The sequence below is a fragment of the Cyanistes caeruleus genome, chromosome 1, assembly GCF_971803275.1.
Source record: "Cyanistes caeruleus chromosome 1, bCyaCae1.hap1.1, whole genome shotgun sequence".
Taxonomy (NCBI): domain Eukaryota; kingdom Metazoa; phylum Chordata; class Aves; order Passeriformes; family Paridae; genus Cyanistes; species Cyanistes caeruleus.
This window is the reverse complement of record NC_141701.1, coordinates 132,463,131-132,489,875: the sequence shown is the minus strand read 5'-3', so window position 1 is coordinate 132,489,875 and position 26,745 is coordinate 132,463,131. Positions and strand designations below refer to the sequence as shown.

General features: G+C 38.9%; 1 protein-coding gene across 4 annotated transcripts in view; it reads left to right on the top strand.

The window, feature by feature from the left end:
- Positions 1–25,196, top strand: part of ST8SIA6 (ST8 alpha-N-acetyl-neuraminide alpha-2,8-sialyltransferase 6) — a 47,225-nt gene extending 22,029 nt beyond the window's left edge. For 2 of the 4 annotated variants that reach the window (XM_086859776.1, XM_086859756.1), the window contains exons 5-9: positions 3,822–3,966; positions 6,318–6,430; positions 7,576–7,668; positions 10,571–11,043; positions 24,878–25,196. In XM_086859776.1, coding sequence (XP_086715902.1) covers positions 3,822–3,966; positions 6,318–6,430; positions 7,576–7,668; positions 10,571–11,039 — 820 coding nt within the window. In that variant the 3' untranslated portion in view covers positions 11,040–11,043; positions 24,878–25,196. Of the gene's footprint in view, positions 1–3,821; positions 3,967–6,317; positions 6,431–7,575; positions 7,669–10,570; positions 11,044–15,298; positions 22,805–24,877 lie in introns of those variants that run through there. The other 2 variants (XM_086859767.1, XM_086859745.1) reach the window with 1 other exon arrangement.
- Positions 25,197–26,745: the final 1,549 nt, after the last annotated feature.

Here is a 26,745-nt window from a genome sequence, read left to right as displayed (position 1 = left end):
ACTCTGTTACTGTTAACAGTTCAGCATGGAAAAACCTGCATAACAGTTGGGAAGTAACATTATTTGGCTTGTCTCACAAGCCAAAACAATTTTGGTAACTTGCTTCAAGAAACCAGGATTTTTGTAAGGTCTCAGTGGCCATGAAGTTGGAGAAATTATTTGGATACCATAGGCTTAAAATTCTGTACCAGCTGAACAACAATACAAACATCCACAAAGGAAAATATTCAGTGAAAGCATATGCTGAGGAACAAAATACAGTCTTCAGTGCAACTATCTATGACTCTGTGTTGTCTAATATCATCAAATCTTCCCAAACAAATGCTGCACACCCCTCTGCTCAGGTTAGTCCTATGAGATATATATTACCAGTCAAAGTGGTGTAGTCATTTTCCAGGTTCTGATTTTGTTCCTCACTTATTACAAGTGACTGTTCTAGATAATGCAATCAACTCCCTTTCTGCTTATCTTGGCATAAGAAATATCTGTGTTTGGAGTTATGCCTTAGGATTTGAAAATAAGTCTTAGATATCACTTAGCTTCCAAATCCCTGCAGGAGAAATTTTGGAGGAAAAGGCTTTTCCAAATAAGAAACTGTCAGTAATAACCTCTGCTACAGAGGAGATATTTTCCAAAACTAGTGCCCCACAACGCTTGGGTACTTTGACTTAAGCTTCACCTTCAGTCTGGACTTGTCATGCCATGACTGGATTATAAACACCTTTTGTTCTAGGGCAACGCCTCAGTCTCTGATAAAAGCTGGAACTTAAATCTTCTTACTGTAAGCTACATTCATGTTTTGAAAGTTATGAGATGGATGCTCAGCATGTATAGCAGCATCCTATTTTCCAAGAGCTGCTTCCATATCTCAGGGTTTTCTCCCAAACAAAACAGACAATATGAATCACTTTCTAGAAAAAAAAAAAAAAAAAAAAAAAAGAGTTACTACTGTTTGGTGCTGTTACAATCACCTTACAATCATCTTAAGTTTCCCTCTCCCCAAGTGGCAGGATGCATGAGTGAAAAAGTTGTGTTGTCTTTTCAACTCATCACATAGAGTCCTTGTAGGATACATGTGTTAATCTTACAAAGTAAATGCTCTTCAGTGTCATCATCTCCGACCAGACCACATCTGAATGACATTAATACTCTGGTGAAATTGCAGTAATAGATTGCTTGAACTTCCCAGTCTCTACCCGTTCCTCATCATTTGCTGTCAGTTGTAGATTACCACGTGTCACAGCTTGTACAAAATCCTGTGTGAACCAATTGCTGAATGCACTACTGTGGGTATTGCTGTCTGCAGGTTACATCCATTCCCACTGGAGCTCTGTACAGGGATGCTTGAGCACAGTGGTATTCTGTGTCATGATTTGATTTAAGTAAAACATTTCTATTGTTACCACCAAATTTTTAGCACAGATGCTCTAAGAATATTTGTCATTACTCATTATGTATTCTTTTGTTCTTACTGTGTTTCTGGACTAGCTTGCCTCTGTTTTACTTCCTCAGTGAATCCATAATATTAATTTAAACTATTACTTTCTTATTAATTCTGGTATCTGTTTTTCTTCTGCACTTTCTGCTTTTATTGAAGCATTTATTCTTGGAATGAGTAATAAAAAGCAAAGCCATGTCATCTCAGTTAAGGAACGGAATCTGTTATCAGTTTGCCTTCTCAAGATCTGGCAGTCATCACACACAAAAGAGCTGTTTTACTTGAGTTGGCAGGAATATTCTGGCATTATTCCTTTTCCTCTGAACGTCCAGTGGTTAACACAGATAATGTTTAGGTGTGTTTCATTTAGCTTCAAGAAAATAAACAAGGAAATCAGCATTAAGGGTTATGTAATTCTTTATTTACATGTGAGGTCCAGTGAAGGACAGCTGCTTCCTGAGGGGCAGGGTGTGGGATCCCAATGCAGTAACCTGGCCAGCAGAGCAGAAACTGGCAGCTGGGCTCATTGCACCCCTAGCCAGGAATGAGGCAGCCCTAACCCAGGCATGGGCACCTCCCTGGGAACATGATGGACACAACTGGAGACTGGCCCTGCTGTGGTGTCACTGGGGCAGCAACTGATGGCTCTGGAGGATTGAAATAGGGTCCTGGACCCTAGACAAGACCCTGGACCCTGGGCAGCCCCAGGGTGCTGGACAGTAGTGAGGCTTGGTGGTGCCCTTAGGACTTGACAGTGAGATCTGAATCCTCTTATTGCTACAGTATTAAGACTGGAAAGATCTGGTTATAGCAAAAAGGTGACTGAAAGAAAAGCAAGTGTGCTTCAGTCAAAAAACACTGGTTCAATCACATCCAATGTTCTCAGACATTTGACTCTACTACCTTATTGCACCCTTTACCATGTACTTAAAATAGGATACTATATATGTGTAGAGCAATTGTTTTCACCATGTGGTTATCTCCTGACCACAGAGCATAGCTGCAGTTCCATCCACAGCCTTGTACCTAGTGGTTTTCATTGGCCACAAATCTTCCCTGCCCCTTAAGATTTTGAGCAGGGCAGTGGGAATCACCATGTTTAGGGAGTGGAGTCGAATGCAGCTGATGGAAATTTGAGCCTACTGGTTCCTCTCTCAGAAGTGACGTTTCCTGGTTACTCTTCTAGTGTGGTTATTTCAGATCTGTGCCATCCCAGTGCTCAGTCTTTCCAAGTGGTCCTCATACATCTGGAAACTTTGCCTTGGAGGAGTTTTAGAACTTCATTAGGTTCTAATGGTGATTTTTTTTTTTTTTTCTTCTCAATTTACCTTCAGTATAGTATTTTCAAAATTCTGGGAATTCTGTTATAAATGTATTTTCTTCTCTAAATTTTTAGTAATTCTCTTAATATCTTACCTAATGAGAAAGCTGTGTCCTAACAATTGATACATAATGTCTAGCCATGAATATTTCAGCCTTACAGCCTGAAAATCAGATCCCATGGCATCAGAGAGGACGTTGTTGCCTAAAGCAAAATGAATTATAGTGTTTTGGGTCTGATTTCAAAGGTCTGATGGGGATTTTCATTTCATTTCATTTCATTTCATTTCATTTCACTGTTAATAATGTAGACTGTTTGCACACATAATATTTTTATAAGTTTGGAAGCAACAGGGATTGTAAGATGAGTGATAGTCTTCACTCCCACAGAAGGTTTGAGTGAATCCCTGGCATTTTTATTTATTTAAGGAATTCTGCTAGGTGTTTTGGGGAGCAGCTAGGCTATCTGTCAAGCACATAGGTATCTGTCTTCTTTATGTGCAAGTTGTGATGTGATAACACCAGAGGTACTGTACACAGGAAAATTGTGATGAACAGTTGAAGAAATTAATAATTAATTAATTGGCTTGCAACCATCTAGAAGTTCATGAAGTATCATTGCCAATACCTTCCATCTCTATCTCTTTTATTTCCTTTTTAATTTTTCCTTCTTCAGCCTCTTAGTTTCTTGCAATCACTTGTTCTATGTTGGTGAAAATCACATTTTTAATCCTTTGGGGACTGAAGTCTCACAGTGCTACTATATGAATCTTAGCAATTAATAATATTGAGGAGATTGATTACAATTTTTTTCTCAGTGGGAAAAGGAGACCAAGAGATAAAAACAGTTATCAGTTCTTGGTCTGATTAGTTTCTGAACATTTGCTCTGAAAATGGACTTGCTTAGCAAAGCAAGTCAAAGGAAATGACATCACAGAAGGCTAACATAGCCTTTTACTGCTAGTTAATTCAAACTGGTGTTCATTGATCTGGTTCTCTAGCACTGCTTTTCTACTTACTTGCCTGTCTTTAAGCAGGTTTTGTTTCTTTGTGTTTTCTGCAGGTCAGAATTAGCTTCCTGCTGTGATGCAGTTCACAATTTTATTGCTTCTCAAAGCAACAGCCCACTGGGAAGTAACATGAGTTACGAAGTGGACAGTAAAAAGACTATCCTCATTACAGAGGACATTTTTAAGATGCTGCCTGTGGTAAGAACTGTATCTTTTTATTATAATAACTGTATCTTGTTATTATAATCACAGTGTATATATTTTGAGTTAGTAATTGAGATGCAGTGATTCCCCTGGAAGAGAACCATCAGCCCCTGTATGCACTTTATACACTTCTTTATTCAGCTTGCAAGGTAGATTGTTTTGTCTTTCTTTTAGCCTTCCTCTGCAGTGGTAGAGGCATTTACAGATATCATAGATTGGAGGTAGAGTTGCTACAGAACACAAGCAGTGTCTGGCTTGGCAGCCATTTGAATTCAGGAGCAAATACTCTGAGAATGTTTGCCTTGCTTTTATCATTCCCGTTTTTAAAGGCATTTCAATCTGGAAGAACATTTCATGTTCCTCATGTGCCTATGCCATTTCCAGGCTTGGGCATGTAATTTATGAAAGATATTTTGGTGGTAAACCTGATACAGAATAGCATAGAACACAATAGAGCAGAACAGAAGAATGTCAGTTGGAAGGGACCCACAATGATCACATAGTCCTACTGCCTAATCAGTTCAGGGCTGACCAAATTAAAGCAAGTCATTAAGGACATGGTCTAAATGTCTCAAACATTAAATGTCTAAATGTCTAAAACATCAGCTGGGCACATCAACCACCTCTCTTGAAGCCTATTCCAGCAACTGACCATCCTCTTGGTAAAGAAATGCTTCCTAATGTCCAGTTGAAACCTCCTCTGGTGAAGCTTGGAACCATTCTGATGTGTCCTATCACTGGATGCAACAGAGAAGAGATCATCACCTTCCTCTCCCCTTCCCTTCCTCAGAGAGCAATGGGATTACCTGTTGTTTTCTCCAAACTATACGAGTACAAAGTCCTCAGCCACTTTCCATAGGACATTGTAGTGGTTTTAAATCATCAGCCAATCTATCACAGGCATTCGTTCCAGTCCTTTCACTAGCTTTGTTACCTACTGGGGCAGGGTGTTTGTAGCCAGAAACACAAGATGAGAAAAGGCATCAGATTTTGTACCTCAGGATTACAATAGACATACAAGATCTTGAGACTAGACAAAGAATTTTTATTTGGTTTCTTGAACTTAAGAGCAGATGGTATCCCTCTTACCCATCTCTGGCATTCTTGATTTTTGAGATCCAAGCTACCATGAGTCTAGTTCTTCCTAACACTGCTGTGAATCAGTCTTTACTGATTTAATTGCAATTTCCATTGAAATTTTGGATTTGATTCGAAATTTATCTGGAGAAATGAAAAAGTAATATGTTTTATGTACACATATACACACTAAGGTGGCCAGAATTGCCTGGTCTTTGTGTTTTCCTACCATCCTTTCAGAACTGAACAAAATATTTGAATATGTTATGTAATACATAGGCAATATGTTTGCCACTTCCCCTCACACTTTTTGCCTTGTTCATAACAGTGTTCCTTCTTGCTTCTCTTTTGGCAAGCTGATGAGAGAAAAAGGACAATGCTTTCCATAAGCAAGTTTTGACTCACTTTTACAACTGGGTTTAATTTCAGTAAAAATTTTTTACTTTGTTAAAAATATCCCAGCTGTTGGTCTCTGGTAACCGTCAGTGCTCCCACAGCAGAAGAGGTTGAGCAAGACATATGAAAAGTTTCTGAGACTGGGATAACAGCCAGCTATATTAACATCAATCTAAATAGCCAACAATGTACATTAATTTTCTAGGTTGTGAACTGTGCTGGTTCTCAAGTGGATGCACTTAGCTCCCACTCAGCTTCCCCACTGCAAGACAGCAAGCTGTAACAAGAAGAGGAGCAGAGAGGGTGAACAGCCAGAAACAGTAACCTCTTCAGTGAGGCTTCGCATGCACAAAGAGTTAAGCCAGGGCACATCATTATCCATTACAGCATCTTCAGGTTCCCCTGAATTTGTTACTCTGCTTCAAATGTAATTGTGTGATGACATAAGTAAGGAGAATTTATGAAGTTACCTTCTATTAGCTGAGAAAGTAAATTACTATATTACAACCCCCAGTCTGTTACAGTGAAAAGGAAATTGGGTAAAATTAAACCACTTCAGTATAAATTAGTTCCTTAGCTTGTCAAGGTTTCAATCCACTACTAGATAATTTTAGTGTTAAGTATATTTAGAAGGTACCCAGTTTTAACAATCCAGTGTTATTCTCTCAAAGTTCTGATAGCAGAGGTAACAGTTGTCTGTCTGTTGGTGCCTATTTTTGGCTTTTGGCTGTCCAGGTTTGGAAATCCTGTCTGCTAAATGGTGAATGCTTTTACTGTGATTTACCAGATTAAACCTGAAAGAGCAAATAGACACAAAGAAACAATCAAAACACCTTATAAAGAATTGTCTGCATCTTTTTATTTGTTTGCAGTCCTCTCCTCTTTCAGTCTATCCCTTCAAGAACTGTGCTGTGGTTGGAAATGGAGGCATTCTGAAAAATTCCAGCTGTGGAGCTGAAATCGATAGCTCTGACTTTGTTTTCAGGTAAGAGCTGCTTCATATTCCTGAAGTGTGTCCAACATTCTAAAAACTTGGCAGAATTGGAAGTGTGTCAATGCCAGTTTGTAGCAATGAGGAAGGATCTTGACAATTCTTTATTTCTGCCTCTTTAAGGATACTTCTGCTTTGTTGCTTTCTAATTAAAGAGCAGGCTGGATGATACATGTATGTTCTGTGATTGATAAATCACCTTGCAGTGATGTGAAATGTGATTATCTGGGAACCTGACATTTCTGGTCCTTTAACATCCTTTAGGAGACTGGTGTTAAATGTCACATGAGTATCTCTGGTTTAACAAAGCATTTACTTAGCCATAGTTTGGCTCACACATGTAGCTACTTAATTGCCCCGATATTTGTTTCATCTGTTACTCATTTAAAATATTAAGCATCTATTTAAGTAGTGTTTTTAATCTCCCTGGGTAGAAAACCAGGCACACTCTGAGCGTAATTTTGCCTACTCTCTCAGTATGTGACTCACAGTTTGTAGTTCATGCAGAAAAACAGAGCAACAGAGGGAAGGTTCTTTTCTCAGTGATGTTCAATCACACATTCTGGATTTTGTTTCCTTTTCTTACTTTTTCCTAATATTTGGGCTTTTGAAAATCTAAAAAAAAAAAAAAAAGTCTTTCCAGTTAGACAGCTATTTTAATGAAAATGGGAAATCTTTGTAGTAATATGCTAAACTTGCTAAGTAACTGAATTAAAAAAAAATACTTTCTTTACGTTTTACAGAAATCACTGTTTCTGCAGTAAGGCAACTTATGCTGTTGTTAGAAGACACAGTAGAAGACTTTCAGCAGAAATGCATTGTTTAGGCAAGAGGGGTAATAATTCCTAGCAGCCAGCATAGGGCATTCATAGACTGGCTTCTCCTGGGATTTTGACTGTGCTCCTGGTTTGTGATACAATTTATGAAAATGAGCTCTCTGTGCCCTATTTTAACCATCTGTACAGTAGATTAAATATCTTTATTAGAAGTGCTGTAAGCCTTATTTAATATTTGTAAAGTGCTTAGACATCCCTGGGAGCTGACATGAAAGTGTCATTGCACAAGAGAAGAATCTGCAAATAATAACTGTAAAGCATTTCTGGCACACATCTGTTTAAGCAAATGTTTCTCAATTTCAGGTGTAACCTCCCTCCAACCACAGGAAACATTAGCAAAGATGTTGGCAATAAAACAAACCTTGTGACTGTTAATCCGAGTATCATAGCTCAGAAGTGAGTACTACCGCAAATCTGTTTCTGTGCAATGGTGTATAATTGTTTAACATGATTTCGATTTTCATGGAAATCCATTGGGATACCAGCATAGAGAGCAGTACATGTAGATTACCTCATTAAGCCTTAGTTTTCATGTAAAATATGTACTAGTCTAAATGGAAATCTTCTAAACCTGGCCTTTTTTGTAGCATAAAGGAGTCAGCAATATCCAGATTAGCAAGAGCTTTGGATGATACTAGTCAACAATTTATGGCAGACTAAAATTGGTGATTGTAAGTCAAAGCCTCTTCTTTTCCCCCCATGACCTTCACAATCCCAAGCATTTAGAAAGGAATTGTAATCATAAATCAGGAAAGCCTGGAAATGTGTGTCCGACTCTATCAGCAGTACTGTGAGTGCATGTTCCTAGGTAATGTGCTTAGAGGCTGTTCTGATGAAGGCTGTTTCCTGAATGGAGGCCCAGCTTCTGTAATCCATTTTTAAAATCCGTATGAAGGCTTCTTGCTCACACACTTTTTTCTCAGAAGAGGTGGATTTTTTTCACCTTCTTGATGAAAAGAAAATCTAATAAGGCCAGCCTGACTAATCTGACATCTTCAGCAGGCTGGAACGGCAGCTTATCTATGAAAGGGACTGCTGTGCCATGTTATTTACTGCTTGCTAATCTTACTGTATCTTATTGTCTGTCATAACTGTATTGTCTAAAAGACAACATAAGGCAAAGCTTTTTTTTTCCCCTTGAAAGTAAGAAGGAAAATGTGAGTACACAGAAATTATTAACAGACATTTTTCATTGATTCAGGGATAGAACTTCATTTTTTGCAGTGAGTACTAATTATGTTAATGCTTACCCAATCCTTTTTGACTTTAATGAAGACAAATTATTGCTTCTCCAAACATAGATTTAGCTCATTGATGTTAGTGGGCCTGCACAAGGATATAAGGAAAGAAAATTGTCCAATGACTCAGCATCCTTGGTGACTTCTGATCTGATCCACAATTTTTCTAGGCTTAATCAAAATATTCTGTACAGCTGCACTCATTTTTTAGCCAAATCAAGTCACACTAGGTTTAATAGGAGTTACACCGAAGGAAATGGGAGATAAACCTGTGGGAGAATTAAGTGAGAGTTTAAGATGACTTTATGATTTTAAAAAGAGTATTTATTTAAATATTCACAGAAAACTGTAAATGCTTTTGAAGAAGAAGCAGAAAACAACTTGGTACCATTTAGCAGAAATGGTACCAACTAGCAGAACCAAATTTCTTTCTTCTCTCAGAAGACCTATCCAGACATTAGTAATTTCTAATTCTTTGTTTGCATTCTGGCTTAGTCTGATGTTATTATTAAGGTTAATCAGCTTTTGAACTGTTTGTTCAAACGTAGGTGAACACTCTTGGAGAAAAGCACAGTTCTTGCGTATCCTAATGGAACTGAGCTACACTTCTCCTCAGAGTAGCAGAGCTGGAAAGGAGATTGAGACACTGTTGAGCTGTCCAGGTTTCTAGCTAAGAAAGAATAGAGATTTGAATTCTGTTCTAGGGGCTTAGTATTTTACATTGAGTAAAAACAGAGAAATTTCTTGTAGTGGAGGCCAGAAATTCACCTTTTAGCCACTTTTCCTACACATAGGCTCAGGCATTTCTTGCTTGTTTTGGCTGTGTGACTCTAACATACACAGAGGTTCAGGGTCAATAGGAGGGCCTGAGTCTCTCTCATTCCTTTTGTTTCAGAGTCTGGTGGTAACAGCACTTTTCTGGGAAGCAGAAGCTATAAGTTTAAACCCTTTCAGGTTGAGAAGGGGTGTATCACTCCTTGCACTAATTTAGTCGTGCATGAGGTAACTCTTCCAATGAATGTTATGAATGGAAATGGCAGTGGTTGCTGTCCTCTGTCTTGAAGTGCTGCATGAAAAGAGGGTTTGAACCTACTCAAGTTGTGAAGAGAAATGAAACCAATTTTTCCAGCTTCTTCTGGAGTCATTTGCAAAAAGTGGATTCCAATAGCCTTTAAGAGGTGAAAATACACTGCTCAAATAGATGACTCCTACAAAAGAGGACTCAGTGCTTTGAGTCCCAAAGAGGGTGGAAGCTCCATATGTTTAGGTGATTCAGAAAAGTCTGATCTATAGAGGACATAAGTTGAGTGACCCCCTCGCTTGCATCACTTCTCAGATAACTTGGGAATTTCACTAGTCAGTATTTGAGAGCACAGAATTATGCAGTGGTGAGAGCTAAGTCTCTTTGCTCTTTGTTGAGGACCAAAAGCACCTGAGAATAAATCCTTGTCATATGTGAAGCTAGAGCTCTAAGTCTTTATAGATCTTTATAGATCTCCATGTGTTTCCTTCTAGTTGAAGGACATAAACAGGAATGCCTTTATTTTTAGCTATTTTAAAAGTATGTCCTGCCTTGAGCACACACTAATGCTCCAAGACTGCTCACCTGCATCCTTGGATTTCCACACAGGGCAGACAGAGATTTTTGTATACCTGTCAACGTAAGAAACACATTTCACAAACACATACAATACAGATTTTAGTACATGTATTTTCAAACAGAGAAAGTATGAGAACAATATTTTTTGGCATTCTTCTTAATTTCTTGGATTAATCAATTCTGTAAACATGTCCTAGTCTCATTAGCAGTGAATCTGAGCTTCAGTATCTCCTGTGTTGCCAGTTCAGACCTATGCAGTGTGTTCTTATTATCCAATAGTCATATTTTCATAGCTGCACATAGGACAACTTATAATAGGATGATAGAGATTTGCAGTGTAGACAGGCTGAAGTGCTGCAGCAGAGTTCATAGCACATCTTTGAAAGTGCAGTTGTGCTGTTCCAGTCTGTAATGTTTGTATCAATACTACATTCCATTCCTACAATTTTGTACTTTGCAGATACAACAAGCTAAATGAAAAGAAGACAGAATTTCTGGAAAACATTGCGGCCTATGGAGATGCTTTTCTTTTACTGCCAGCATTTTCCTTCAGAAGCAACACAGCCACTTCTTTTAAAGTATACCACACTCTGAAAGAGTTCAAAGCAACCCAAAGGGCAATATTTTTTCACCCCTCTTATCTGAAAAGTCTTGCCCAGTTCTGGAGAACTAAAGGTGTGAAAGCCTACCGGTTGTCATCTGGTTTTATGATCACTAGTGCTGCTCTTGAGCTGTGTGAGAATGTGAAGCTCTATGGTTTCTGGCCTTTCTCAAAATCCATAGAGAAGATGCCAATCAGCCACCACTATTATGACAACCAGCTGCCTAAACCGGGTTTCCATGCAATGCCCAAAGAATACAACCAGATCCTTCAGCTTCATGGCAAAGGCATTTTGAAGTTGCAGTTTGGTAAATGTGAATCAGACTAAAAAGGTAGGTCCTGTTCTTACCACATGAAATGTCTTTATTTCACTAATGTGCCAAGGGAAAACTTGTTTTACAAAGTGTATGTTCTTCCTTAGAGAGACACTTCTACCTTACACTCAGTTAAACTCGTATTCCTGAGTGAAAGATTGGATCTTTCTGAATAAATATGTATCACAGAGTTGAGAAATGTTTTCTAGTTGTGAATACCAGATGGGGAGCATAGCTAAGTACGAAGTATCCCCATAATTCATAGTCAATCAGAAGTTTTTTCTTATCTCAGATACATCTCTGCCAACTTATGTTTGGTTTGGTATCAGTTCCTTTAAGAATTTAAGGTACCAGTCTCCTTTAAGAATTGCTTTATTAAAGGCATTCACACATCCAAAATGAGACACCTAATCATGGCACAGCCTTTCCAGGTGTGTACAGAGAGCAGAGTAAGAATGAGGGTTGTTCCATGAAGGGGAAGCATGCATCTATGGCCTCGTTGCCTCTTGTTAGGTAAAGATTTGAGCAGTGTGCGCTCATGGCCTGGGGCTGCAGAGCAGCTTGTGCATGGCAGTGAGGGAGCTGCCATACACTACAGCAGATCTTGCTGAGCATTTTACCTTGAGGCAGCTCAGAATCTGGGAGTTACAAACATAGGATGAAGTGTCATTCCTTTTCCTCTGTTCTTTCTGTCCCAACCCCTTGGACCTCTACCTTCTGTGTATTGCCTCAGAGAAATGCAACACAGTCTGGCTTCTGACCTTGAGCCAATTTACTGTGTACACACAGCTGACTCTGAAAAGATTTGTCTGCATGTTTTCAATCTTGATTTGCCCTGTTGACAAAATAAGACCAATTTCTGTGAATACTTCTTCATCTTTTAAGCTAACTCAGAAATTCCTAAGCTCACTATACTGTTGTCAGAGTCTTCTTTTACAGAACTCTATTTTTCCAGGGGGTACAAGTTCATATAATAGTAAGTGAAGTGTACAGTAGAACTACCATTGTATTCTATATACTTTAATTGGACTGATGTAATCTCATGACTATATTACTCAAGTTAAATAAATAGCATCATCTTGTTCAAGCCAGAAATTTCAAGTTGAAAAGCTAAGGGTGCTTTTCTTCTTGCTAGGTTCTGAAATGTACTTGAATATATCCTTTGTGATATTTAGAAAACATGTTGTCAAAGATACATTCACACTTAGTTTATCATCAGAGAATGCTAAGTTTTAAAATAGCAGATTGTTAATACCAGGAAGGGACAATTTTATTCAGTTTCAAGGGTTTTTTTAAGAAATAGAAAAATAAATGGCTTTCAGATTATTAGAATAATATAAAACCTATTCATAGGTGAAAAGGGACCTAGAATCCGTATAGTGAATCCATTCTCCTAGTCCATGACAGGAGATTACCTAGGGGGAGTTGAATTGTATATATATATGCAGTTTCATGTGGCAAAGATATGCTTTTTTTGCTTGTAAAAGGTTGCAGTATATTGGAAAGGTTAAGAAATACATAATGTATCTTTTCTTAGTGGCTAAGATGTTTATATCCAGCAGTTTCGATTGTATTTGTTATTCCTATAATATAAATCATTGGAGACAAACTGTGTAATTTTAATTGTAGGAACTACATGAGCTAAGAAAATGCAAGCCAACTCCTTAGAAAAATTTACTCTAGAGAGAAGCAGATAGAAGCCACAAAAATGTTTAAATATCTGTATATGTTAATTAAATGCTGTCCATGCTTGACAGACTGAAAATCACTTGTGGCCAAATTTGCCAAATAAGCTGTAAAGAAAAAAAAACAAACAAAACCACAAGAAGAATAAGTTGTGATGCCCTAATTTGCACTTATATTTACAAAGAGAAAACCAAAGGAATGCTTTCAGTATGAGTTACCATTCTTCTAGTATTATCAGCTATTAGAGATAATTGAAATTCTATAATGAGTATATTTTACTCAAGATGACCTTTTCTAAAAGTTGAACAATCTCCTTTCTCTTTTCAATTTCCATTTTAATTTCTCCATGCTCTGTGTTCTTCCCTCTTAGTGGGTAGCTGGAGGTTCCTTACACCTATGGGTGCCCACAGAAGGCTCAGGCAGAACCTCCCACACACATTACTGGACACAAAAGTTTGCTGCTGTAAATGAGGAGTGAAGGAAGCTTCTCTGCTGGGAGCACCTATAGGGAGAATATAATTGCATCCCAATGAGTCATTTTTGGCAATATTGCTCCTAAACACCATCCTTGCCATTGGAAAGGTGATTTTTGTCTTATTGGATAGAGGGAATTGTCAGATATGAGAGCCCTGTGGAGTCCCACAAGGTGGGAAATTCTGCCTTAATATCCTCTCGTGTACCTTTATGATTATGTTTAACAGACATGTACAGGTCATCACTAAAGCTGGTGCCCACATTTCACAGAGGGTCAAACAGAAAATGCAGCAACAGCAAAATCTTGAAACATAATTAATGATCTTTATTATTTTGTATTAGATTACCAAATCATTTTTACTGTGGCCTCGCAGCTAAAGGAAGTTTTATTTGTTTTGTGGTTTAACCTGATAAGCCTGAAGGGCATGTCATTAGCTCCAAGTAAACGTAGGTTTAAGGAGGGGAAATGACCTGATTAATATTTTAAAATAGAAAAAAATCTGATTAGAAAAATTGTCAGATGATAAATTAATCAGGCTGGCATAAATTTGATTACCCAGAAGCCTGGTTAAAATGCAAATTTTGCCTGACCGAGAATCCATCAGGTTTTCTGTTTCCTAGGAAAAGACAGCAGGGCAGACGAGTATGTGTTGCTTTGACATACAAAGCAGTAACATTAAGCATCTGCTCAGAGAAGTCAGTCAACACAAACAAAAAAAACACAGAAAGGAAGAATGAAACTGAGACTCTGAGCCTGGGGAAGAAAACAGTCCTCAATTGTCTGAGCAGAAGGACTGAGGGAGGAGGGCTTGAGCAGAGGTGTGCAGGGGGTTAGGAAGTATGAACTGCTGAACTCTCCACTGTGTATCTTACCTGGAAAGTACAAAGTAGGTATGAGTTTTTTGACTCCAACCAAATGATTAAATGTGATTTGTTTCTGAAAGCGAGCAGCAATGACTCCCTCCACTCAAGGTGGAGCTGCCAGAGCAGCATCCTGTAAAGCAGGGGAAGGCCTGCTTACTTTCTCAGGAACTAACATAAAAATGAATAATTTTTTTCCAAACTCTGTCAGCATGTGATATTTTTTTGATCTTGAAATTTGCTACAATCCGAGTAAGTGATAAATACTATTACGTGTAACCTATTTATAACTGTAGAATACCAACATGAGCTTGAATTCTGTTGAAATTCTTCTATGCTTGTGGTGTCCCCATGTAGCTACAGAAATGAGAACTAACCCATAGTTCACTTTTAATTACCTTGAACAAAATGATACCATATTTTAAAATAAGGACACCTCTGGATTCTTGTCAGGCAGCCAGATTGCAGACTATTTTTTGACTTGGGCAAATATTATCCAATGTGAAATTATTAGTTATTGAAAGAAATGTTTTCTGCCTTAGAACCCCTGCAGTACAGCTTTTAAGCACCTACTTTGCTCATGCATTCAGTGAATTAAATTAAAGTGTTAAGAATAATGTCAGTAATGAAACAAGTGGAGATAAATTGTTTCTGGTTTAGTTAAAACCTACCAGAATAGAAAAGTATATATTAAATCAAATTAGAATTTATGTTCAATTTCAGTTCAAATGAGGAAGTATTTACATATCTAGAAGGGTTTTATTTTGGTTTCCCACAGCAGAACTATCCCGTTGAAGAAACAGAATAATTGCAATCTCTAGCAATTTCAAAATATGAATAAGATAATATAATTTAGAACATATCAATATTCAAATTAGCAATGAATGTGTCCCCATGAAGGTACTGGCTAGACCTAGCCTTGGTTAGCTTGGGAAGGCTGAAGAGTGTGGAGCAAGTGGGGTAAGTGCAAGCAGTTCTGGGGGTATTCAAATGAGGAGTCCTCCTTTAGAAAGATCAGCTGCTTGAGTTAGACCAAGCATGAGAATTCCAGCTTAGCTAGGAGAATTCTGAGAGCCTTTGATTCTGTATAATAGATTGCACAGACTCACAGCCTGAAATACAGATGAAAAGCTGATGCAGAAGATGCAATGCATACACAGAAGATTAAACTATCGGCTTATTTCAAGTATAACAAGCAGTTTTTCTGCTATTCAAGAAATACCAATAACATATTTTATTGTTTTAATTTCAGGGTGATGATCCTAAGGAGGCAATTTGTGTGTATCTCAGCAGTTCGGTGTTGGATTTGCTCTGATGTGATTTTGTGAGCATTAAACTGCATTATTACAATAGAGAAATATTTTACACTTGGGGGGAAAAGGGAGTGATTTTTTCACACAGTGACTGATACATTTAAAAATTTTGAGTAATCATTTTTTAAAATACAAAGTAACAATAATTTGGAAAATTCTGAAACTCCTTACTGCTGGTTTAATGGTAGCAAAGCACAATCTCAGGATGGTGGCAATATGTGACATTCATCATGTTTTGCTTCTTAGAGGATCATTAAAATATTTTGACATAAGTTCTCTGGTTTTGTTGATATCACATAGTATAGGCAATAGTCTCTGTATGGTGGCTGCATGAGTTGGCAGTGAATGTTTTCAATTAAGATCTTCATCCTGTAAATACTGGCATTTGTCTACATGAGAGAAGTGATGAGAAGAGCTGCAGAGGAGTAATAAATTCAGAGCCATGTCTTTCTTAGTTTGACCCAGGGTGCACAGATGAGAAAATCCCTCAGGTCAGAGGTAGTTAAGTGGTTTATGTGCTTTCATTTTGTGGGCAGTAAGTAGTGCTGTGGATTTAACAAGCTTTCATTTTGTGAGCAATAGATGATGCTGTGGATTTGATGGGATCACTCATATGAGTGATGTTAATTCTAAGAACAAGTGTATGAAGGACCAGAGCTTTATAATTATTTATAAACCACTCTGCTTGCTTGTGTTCCTGTATAAGGTCCAGTTCAGCTCCAAATGAGAACCGTGAACCTGGTTCCACACAACAATCCCCAGAGCATGACTTTGCACACATTCTTGCTATTGCAGCTCTGTGTCTTGTTTGATACATGAGATGAAATTTCCATTAGAAAGATGATGGGTACCAAGCCTATAATTCAATTTCTTTTCATGTAGTATAGCTTGTATTCATGTTACTACAGATAATGAAACTGCACTAAACATTATTAGAAGGATGATCCTTTTACCATCAACCCCAAGCTCTTCTATGCCAGGATGTATGAGAAAGCCAACTACATTCCCCTAATTTATACCTGTGTAGTTCCTAAAGTTTTCCATATGGTCCAAGAACACATATGGAGCAACACCCAGCAACAAGAGAAAGTGAAATATCAGCCCAGAGGAAAGAATCAGTTTAACTTTTACAGGAGCTTTGGCAAGCAGTTGTACCCTAGCTTTTACTGCTCTACTGCAGAAAAAAACCCCAACCAAGCAAGCAATCAAAATTTAAAAATTGTAATAACCAGTTTCTGTTAAGAGTTCCACTGATTATTTTGAGAATCCTTTGATTGGTAAGTTCAAAGACAGAGTGTCCTTCTTCTACAGTCAGATACTATCAGGTATTTTGTTTAGTACAATTCCTTTTGCTACTGCAGCATTAAATCCCAAATCAACTCATTTAAAGAGCATTCAGTATTCCACTCTTCCAGGATTATATCTGAAAAAAAAATTCCCACTTAAATGAATTGGACCTTATGAAATAAGGTTCAGAAAAGCCTTTTAAATGTATATTTCATAAGAGCATTACTGTATTGTAATATTTGAAAGCTTACCTTGGAGCAGTTTTATAATCACATAAACACTCCTGGAAGTATTAGAATCAATCATTATGGTTACAGGTCTGTTGATTGAGCATCTGGATCCATTTCCAAGATAATGATCTCAGAATCCAATATTCCTCCTACCCAAGCATAAGTGTCCATAAATTCTGATTACAGCTATCAGCAATAAAGTACATTTTTTTGAAAATAAGGGGTTTTAAAAAATACGTAGTGCTTTGGGGAAATAACTGATGCCACTAGTACACATGAGGTCCTCTGAGTGTCAGTAGAGCCTTTAACAGAAACAAAGACAGCAGAATTGAGCTGATGAGTCCATCTGCATTACCAACTGGTAACTGGAAGAGGGGAGCACAGGGGTTTTATTTATTCTGATCTGTTCCAGTTCCAGCACCACAATCTACATTTTTTCTTTCCCAGCAATAAAATTTTTGCCATTTTCTGGCCACAGGCATCTATTGCTCATGTGCGGACAGCTGGCTGCTGCAAGAACCTGCACCCATGTTATAGATGGTTGCCTACTGCAATATCCTAGCTATAGATCAAAGATAAATTTGCTCCCAAAAGACCTTCTCCTCTGCTATAAATCACTCACATGGAGTGTTTCTAGTAGAAGCTGTGCAAAGTGATGTAGTTGTCCTTTGGGCGAAGCAAACAGCTGAGGTTGAGAACCTTGCTGCATTTCATCCAGACAGACAAAGGCCACCTGTGTTCATGTGAGGACTGTAACTTATTCCAGTCTAGTGTAGAGCAGTGAGGTGTTCTTGGCTGTGTAGCAGCTACATGGTTTGTCTTGGGAAAAATTCATGCATCTTTTACAGATTTTTACATTGCATCCAGAACAATTGCAAGTGCTCTATGTGCACATAGAGATAATGTAAGATCATTCATTGCTCAGACTAAATTCAGTTAACTACTCAGCATGAGTAAAGGGGAAAAAACTGATTGTGTGAAGTAGAAGATGGGGAGAGGAGAAAATGTAATTTATCTGCAGGGAAGAAACCACTTTTTTTCAAAAGCATTTGCTAATTAGTACCATGTTGCACTTAGTGAATAAGTATAAATAGTGTACCATGACACGCCATAAAGAGCTGAAGTTACTCTGTGTTGGAACTCTTTCTGTGCAGCTACATGATTTGAAACACGTGTATATTAGTAACTGGAAAGACCACCAGAATACATTTTAAGAGATGTTTATCCAAAAAGAGAAAGTCTATTCTGGCTTCCTTGATGAAAAGAGGTCTTAACTGAAGGAATGTGATGTAGCACTCACAACTGAGAGCAAGTGGAAATTTCTGTACTATGGGCAGCCACTGACTTTTTAGCACTGTTTCCACAAAGTTTAAACTTGCCAATGACTTGAAGACCTGATCTTCCATGCTCTCAAGGCTCTCAGTGATTTATGGAACACTGGGCTGATAAGAAATTCTTGACAGAAGTGTTGACCTTTCCTACCCTTTCCTACAACTGCTCTTAACTCTCTATAGAATAAAAATATACTCTGTCAGACTTTAGATTGAGATCCTCAGGCCTTGCTCCAGACATGAAGTTAGTATGAGATGTTAGTTGCATCCACTTCACTCTACAGGAGGGCAGATGTTGTACTCAGCCTTATTATAGCTACTGGTGCTGTGTGCGGGGTGGCTGGCTCGTGTTAATTCGGGTGCAGGCTGGGCAAGTTAGTAGTGGCATTTCTGCACCACAGGGTATCATCAGATTGCTCAAGACTTGCTGAAGTACACTCACTGTGGGAAATGATGTTTTCTTGGTTAGCTGAGTACATTATTTCTAGTTTATTTAAGACCTTTGCCAGGTTAATAATAGTAAATGGATTTTATACCTGGCTGGAAATGTTTATGACACTTTTGCAAGACTGAGTCAACATCAGTTTGGATTAAGAATTCTTGAGCTAAGGTTAGTAAGGACCTTTCAATTCTCTCTATTTCACATCAGAAATACTCATTTTTAGGATTTGTGGGCCTCCGATGCTGTCACATGCTGTGGAATGAATATTGAGATTAAATAGTTTTCTAAAGATAGAAACACTGACAATGTGCTAATATTTCCACTGTACCTTTTCAGACGCTGACAGTGTCCTTGCACAACTGCATCACAGCATCATTAGATTAAAGCCTGCCTTTTATTCCTTTTTCTCCTCAGAATCTCTAATGTTGCATCCTCCTTCAGCATCCAATGCTGTCTTGAGTTGGTTGTCTTTACCCTGTGGAGTGTTATGCAGCTCTTTTTAGTGTCTGTTAGGGAGTTTGTATGACTGAATCAAACACTGCTGTGCTTGCAGCATAATAAAACATTCTGTAAATGACTGGGTTTACACCTCAAGGAAGGCAGCTTGGTGTGATATTCACATTGCCTAACTGGAGCTGCTAAAGTTGGTCTGTAGCTGCATGGTGACTTAAGCTGGAATGGCTGCAAGGTCCATTCCCTGTCCTCGTGCTGCACCTCTCCCTTCATGCTGTGTCTGACCTCAGCCTGTCCCACACACAGCTGTTTTGGCATCCTGAGATGGCAAAACCCTACCATGGCAACAGAACAAGAAAATTGGTTCATGCCAAGAGATAGGGGAATTTCAGAGTCAAAGCAAAGGAGGGGGCAAGATCACTCAGGTGGAATTGTAGGGACACAGTAGGTGCCTTTTGTTATCCAACAGCTGTTGGACAGACCCAGTGGCCCCCTGAAAGCTTGACCACATCCAGAAGGTAACTTCTCTGAGGCTCTGCCTTGTCAGAATGGAGAGATGGGCCCCTGCAAGGGGGATTGGCAACACAGCAGCTGTTCAGGTGGGCCGGAGCCCATCTCTCCCTGTGGTGCCAGAAGGTGCTTAAGGCATCTACACTAAGGACTCTGGGTGCCAACACTGCTGATTATTGCTCACCCTTCTCTCCCATTACAGTCATTTTAACAAGCTGGCGACCCCAGTAGATTCAGAAATAAGCAGAAAAATTCTCAATTCACTGATGGTAAACTTGCATAAACTTGCTTGTTATTCAGCATGCCTTTGCTTTCAGTCTCTTTTAATCCCAGCATCTAAAACAGCATCTGCAGAGAAAAGAGGTGAACAAGGCCTGAGGGGGTTGAGAGTTTGATTCTCTTTCCTTTGTGCATTAGTGAGATGACTGACATACCACCATGCTTGACAAAAGATTAAATTCTCTGCCTTGAGTGACTCAGGAAAAGAAACGAAATTATCTAGGTGACTTCTGGCCTTCTGTGGCTCTCTAAAGCACTATCAAAATTTTCCTGTTAGGTATTAGTTGATTTTATTATGTCCAAATATCTGGATCAGTTAATTCATCTGGGTTAAATTGATCATGTACACCTTGAGCCTGCACAGACTCTGTGGTGGAGCTGCAGCCTACCACAGCAGTCTAGGTTTAGATCCATTTGACCTAGAGATCTTTTTTTGTCTTTCACTTCCTCTCCTGTGACAAATTCGTGGAGGGAGGTTCTGAATATCCATGCAGTAGCTTCTCTAAGGACACTCAGGTCCACAAAGCACACATCCACCTGTATACAGGAGTCTATGAGATCAAACCCAAGGAATATTCTGTGGAGGACTTTATTTTGTAACAAGTCTGTCTCAAACAGCTAATAACCTCTTGCAGCATGCTTTGAAGCAGTAGGCTTCTTACACACAAGTCTTTTAGTTAAATGTATCTTAGTTTAAAATATTCAAAGCAGTTAATCCTTCATCTTGTGCTACTTGAGCAGCAGACTCTTTAGTCTCTAGGTCTGCTAGCCAACAACAGTGACAAGGGGGCAAGTAGTTATTTTAGAAGGCTCAACTCTCTCTTTATTATGAATTCTGTCATTCTAGGATCTAGGATCATCCTTCTCTGAGTTTCTGGACAGAAAAATTTCAAATGTTGTTAATCTCTCAGGCTACTCTGGAGAAATCCTTAAGGCTTTCCACCCACAGCATACAACAAGTGGGCAGATTTATATTTATTAACCTTTGTTTCAGATTTTCATAAAGTATTTAATTGGCTCAAAATTATCATTATGATCAAGTAGAGCAGAAATGCTCTGCAGCATGCCACTAAACAAAGGGAAAATTGCAGCTATTTCATGGTCTCCTTTCATAAGGGCACATTTCAGAACACCATCCTATTCTGGGAACACGGCTCACCAGGAGACTGACCCGGGGTTACTAGGTTACAGCTACAGGGGTAGCAGCCTGTCAGTGAGCTCTCGGTGTCGAGCAGATTCCAGCAGTGCAGCAAGAGCTTAACACGAGGGTAGTACATCAGCTTGAGTTTGCCACTGACCAAGGCGTCAGTGTAGTACTGTGATGTGTGGTGATTGAGCTCACGTCACTCTGAGCACGAGCAATAACTGCCCTTGGGTAGCAGGTGTTGGCAGATGCTGGTTTAAGGATGAAAACAGTCTGGTTGTGAAAGACAAGGAATGGCATACTCGTGTTGCTATCAAAGGAACATTCAAGTCTGCTTTTTGCTAAATCTTGATGCACCTTCAGCAGTATATCAGTGTGTGTTGCCACACCTGGTACTTCTGTGTCTTGTCTTTGTTTCATCCCTCTTTTCTCCAGTGTGGGATAAAACTCGCAGTGCATGATGGAAGTATTTAATGATCCCATCATGGTTTCAAGGTAAGAGCCCATCAGGATGAATCATGCAAATGGTTATGACAGGATAACCTGTTGTCAATATTGCTGGGTTCAAATTCCTCACTATTCACTTTAGTCCCTGACAAGAGGAGATTCTTCACAGCAAGTCTGTAGGCCAACAACATGCTAGGCTTCTCCACTCTTGGCTTGGCTGTGAGATGTTTCCCTAAAAACACTTCCTCCTTGGTGGATTTATTGTCAGTGTTTGCAATACAAACCCATTCTTGAATTCTTGTGACACTGAAGTATAACAGCGGACATTTATGCATTTTTATATGTACTGTTTGTGTAGTGGCTTCATATGTATTCTTTATCTTAATATTCTTGATATTCTTTTGAGTACCTAATTAAAATTATTTTAAATATTCTTATTTTTTAATGTCACCAGAGTAAAGTGTGTGGGAAGTTACATAATGTCATCTAAAAAAACAGCCATACAAGCCAAAATAATTTTAAGGGTATTTGACTGATTTCTGGAGAAGTATTTTCATTAGTCATTTGGACACTTGCATCTTAGTTTTACCTTTCTAAGACAGGCCTAAGAGGCAACCTCTGCTTCTGATTTAGTTCAAGGTCTACAAGGGACAAAACAGGTGAATGGAGAGGTCCTACAGAGGGCCACTCCTCAGGGATGGCAAATGTGTGGCTTTTCTTTTCAGAGACTGGTCCATGTGTCAAAATGTAGTTTCATAAAGTTACCATGATAGCTTTTGCCCAGAGGTTTCATTGTCTCTTAAAATGTATATTGTTTGCATTCATTTCAGCTCCATTCTTTCCAATGCAATTGTCAAAGCAGAGCTTATTCCCCCTTGGAGCTGGTAAAATTGTGCTCCTCCACATGCACCAAACTCTCTGAAGCTGCTAGTGTAGGCTCTGCTGCTGCTGTTCCAAAAAGGTTCCTCAAATTCTCTCCGTGCTGAACTTATGTATGTTTTCAGACGTGAACTTGATATTGTCTGAGTAGAATGTGTGCAGCGTAATATAGAAATGTCTCTGTGCAGGGTTTAGGAGGAGGCAGGAGCCCCTCAGCTGTGTGTCTGTGCTTTTATTACAGAGAACCAAGATGAAGTTGTACTGTTTAGTCACCTGTTTAATTTGTACTTTCTTTTCATGTTTTAAGTGCCTGATGCTTTTTTTGTCAAGGAGGCAATGGTTTCACTGTTATAAGGCATACTTAGAATTCTGTACTTGTTACCTGTTCTGTAATAGAATATTTTTGCAATTTATGTTTGGAAATAAAGACTTATTAGGCATAATTGTGGTGGATTGTTTCTTTTGTGAATTCTTGAGACTAAACAAGCAAAAATGTGTCTCCTGAGGCTGCAGCATAGTAAAATGCATTAGTCTGAAACGTTTGGAACAGTATTAGCAACTGACAGTAAAAATGTGGACAGTTCCTTAAAATTGTGCAAGATAAAAAACAAGCTGTGTTTAAAAGCAAGTATAGGGGATTGGGGCACTGGTACATGTGTAAATATCTGTTGCTTAAATGGTACCTTCAAGTGATTTCAGTCTTTTATTGAATGGCAACACAATTAACTACTTTTGTTGCTTCTAATGACTTTAAATACTTTCAAAAATTATTTATTGAAGAAACATCAAACATGGAAAAGAACCAGATAAGAAAACAATTGTTGCCATCTTCCTCTGAAAATAGCTCTAAAATTTGAAAATTATATCTAAAAATAACCAAATGCTTCAAAAACAATGCTTAATGGAAAATGTTTAAACAACAGATGCAAAAGTTTTTTTTATACAAAATACTGACCATGAGTACATGTCTGATAGATGTGTCTCTAGTAGCTTACTACGCGTATTTTAGTCCCTTACGTTGGGGTTTTTTATTAATATAGCTTTTGGTCACATACAAAATACTTGTAATGGATGAATTTCAAACAGATAAAGTTCAGAGAAGGAATTTTCCCTCCATGTGTTTACTTTTTACTTTTGGGCAGAAGGCAGTCAGAACTTCTGTGCTGCTTACTGTGACTTCTCCAAATAGAAGCTGACTGCCTCGTTAAATCAGGTCAAATATGTACGTGCAGCTGTTTTGTGAGGAGGACTATTATCCTTTAGGGCCCTCTAGGGACTGAACTGCAATTGCCAAATTTTATTGCAGACAGAACAGAGGTTTAGAACTGAAGGCTTTTATTTGTTCTCATTGACCATCAAGTGGCTCCTGCCTGAAGATGAAGATCTGGATCTTTGTGTCCTACTTCCTTCCCATAGTGCATGAGTTTTTCACTGATGATCAGAACCAAAGGGTTTCTCTTTTTTTGCTGTGCTGGCAGCTGGAATGGCATATATGAGTGATGCAGATGCAAATATGTCCCCATAATCAGGGCAGGTTCTAAATCAGAAGTGTGATTTCTGCTGAGGAAAGTGTCTTAGATTGAGTTTAGTGATCTCAAATATTTATGAACAGCTAAATGCTGAAAGAGCAGCACAGCCGGGTGATTAGGACTGCTTGGTCCAAGTACAGAATAACTGAGTGCAGCCCTAGTTGATGCATTGCCTTGTTATTATCCCCTGTTAAGAAGGGGAGCAGTCTGGGGGAAGTCAGCTGGACAAGAGGACAAGGGGAGGGAAGTGGTTGTACACTGAGGTTATGCCTGTCCTGCAGTCGTTGTGCCTCTGGATCACACCAAGATCAAACCATGCTCCTAGGGGCAGAGCACCTACCATCAAGGTGGCACTCCTGCTGTGGAAAACACTTGGTCACTGGCATTAGAAGGGCTTTAGAAGGAATGTTCCCAGGAGCAGTTATATGGTTCAAGACTAGGTTAGGTTTTCCTCTTGCCTCTGTTAGGCAAAAAGTGTCATGTGAAGATTTTACAACATGAGGGCTCTGGCTTACTCCAGGAGAAAATGGCCAAAGTCCACAAGTTAAAAGCCATGGTAGTGGGCTAGGGAATCTAGAATCAAGGCCACAGCCCAGCCAGCAGCTGGCAAAATACACAAATGGGCTGAGGAAGTCATCAGCATTTTAAAAGGTGAAGATAGATTGCCGCCTTCTCAAGGATCCCAGTATGCCCATGTTCTGGTAACTGAATGTGCCTGATTTTTGAGGTAGACAGCTAAGTTTTAGCTTGCCTCTTCTATCCTGTATCAAGTGTCTGTGTCATACTCACTCTGCACTAGAGCAAATTAATACTGAATAGGAATTTTTTAAGGTCTCATGACCACTGCAGGCTGATAGATGGAACCATCTGGTTAATGGAGATACCATAATGAAAGCATTAATTCTTAAGCAAAGCACTGCAGATCTTTTATCATGTAAGTGAAAAAAAAGTGAAGACTGATTTTAAGCTGCTGTCTGTTTTCCACAGCACAGGGAAGCAAAGCTGAATTAGTCCAGGAGCTCACATACTGCTGCTGTCATCAAAGGAAGAAATGCTGGATGTGCTGGTAAAATGGAATAAGCATTAGAAGTTAAACAACTTTCATATTTGAAATTAATTTTATTAGGTTATTTGAGAGACTGTTAAGGCAGAAATATTCTGACTGAATTTTATGCACAATGCTGATTGTGTAAATCCAACCCTGTGGGAACATTGGTCCTTTTTGTTTAGCTTTTAATCTTTGTAATGACAAAAATTGTTCTTTTATTATGTGGCAAGTTTAAATAAAGTAAAATCACTCAGTAAATGTCCCTCAGTTTGAACTGCCCGTTTAATGCTGATAGTTTCTCTTGAACAATATGCATTGTGCAAAACCCTTTGTAAGTCCAAGCAGGACCCCAGGGGGGCTACAGCCTCCCACTGTGTGTGCCCTCTTACAGAGCAGGACCACAGCTCCACCCTCGGGTTCCTGCCTGGAAGGAAGAAATAATGGGTCTGCGTCACCCACAGGAGAGGAAGGAGTTGAGGTGGGAGGTGGCATGCTGCCTCAGTAAATGTCCTGATGTTGGATTATGATATAAAGGAGAAGAAAAAGAACTTCTGTAGCTGGATTTTAAATTAGTTGGTCCTCTTTAAAGAAAAAAAAAAGTTTTTTACACTCTCAGGAAAGGTTTCAAAGCTGGATCAAAAAAGACAACGATGTTCTCAGAGGCATTGGAGTAGAAGAGTAAGAGACAAGTTTAAGATCCTCTGGATATGCCTGTGTGTGATACATCATAGAGAAATGTTACAAAGGAAGGATGAGAGGGTGTGATTATTAAGTGGCAGAAGGAGTGACCAAAAATGGAAGATTGCAGTACTCTGATGTTGAATTCACAATTCTCTATCAAATGCTGGTGTAAAATAACTGTTTTAAAAAGCCAAACATTATGAAGTACTGAATAGCCAAGAGTGGGAGGCAGATGGACACCTCACCTTCAGTTCTAAAGCTGAGTGAGATGACAGGAGGAAATAGCCCGAGACTCATCTCACCACCCACAGTCTCCAGTTTGAGGTAGGGAGACTTTTATGCCAAACTCCACGGTCCTTGAGTACAGGAGGCTCCCTCATAGCCAGCATGACTACTTCATATATAAATTCTTACATCATAAACACCTACATTTACTAGATCAGCCCCATCATGTTCTATGCTTTTACTATCTACACTGAATGTTTTTTCAACAGTGCCTGAATCACAGAGCTCTGAACTCTGTTGGCCCTATTCACTTTGCTGTAATACAGATAATAATTCCTAGGATAAAATCTCTTTTTCTGAATACATTTAACATCTTTCAGAAGAGTCTAAAACAGAAACTCTAAGAACATGAACTTAGAGCACTTTCAAGTTCATCTTACTTGCAGTCCTGAAGTGACAACTGAGGTATGACATGAAGTAATTATACAGATTGTGTTGTATGGGCTCTGCAGGAGCTGAATAATTTGCTAAGGATATTAATTTTGAAAGCCAGACAGCAAGAGATCAGCTGAGATGAAAGATCACTGCACAGTGACCTCAGACCAGGGGAAAAGAAAAAGAAGAGAGGGGAGTGTGGGCCAGCTGAAGAGTTCAGTGCTGTACAGTCTAGCAGTGAACTGAAGTAGATGCATTTTAACACCAAAGGTGGTTTCCATGGAACTGACCACAGGTATCATCACTACAGTTCAAAGTCACCACTGTGGATTCCCTTTATGGTCATAGAGAGAAATGGAGTATAATACAACCAGCTAGTTTTAGTTGTCTAAATTAGCTTGTGATAAATCCTAGATTCCCCAGTTTATGGAGGGAGTGTGCAGTGACTAGCTGGGCCATCACACTC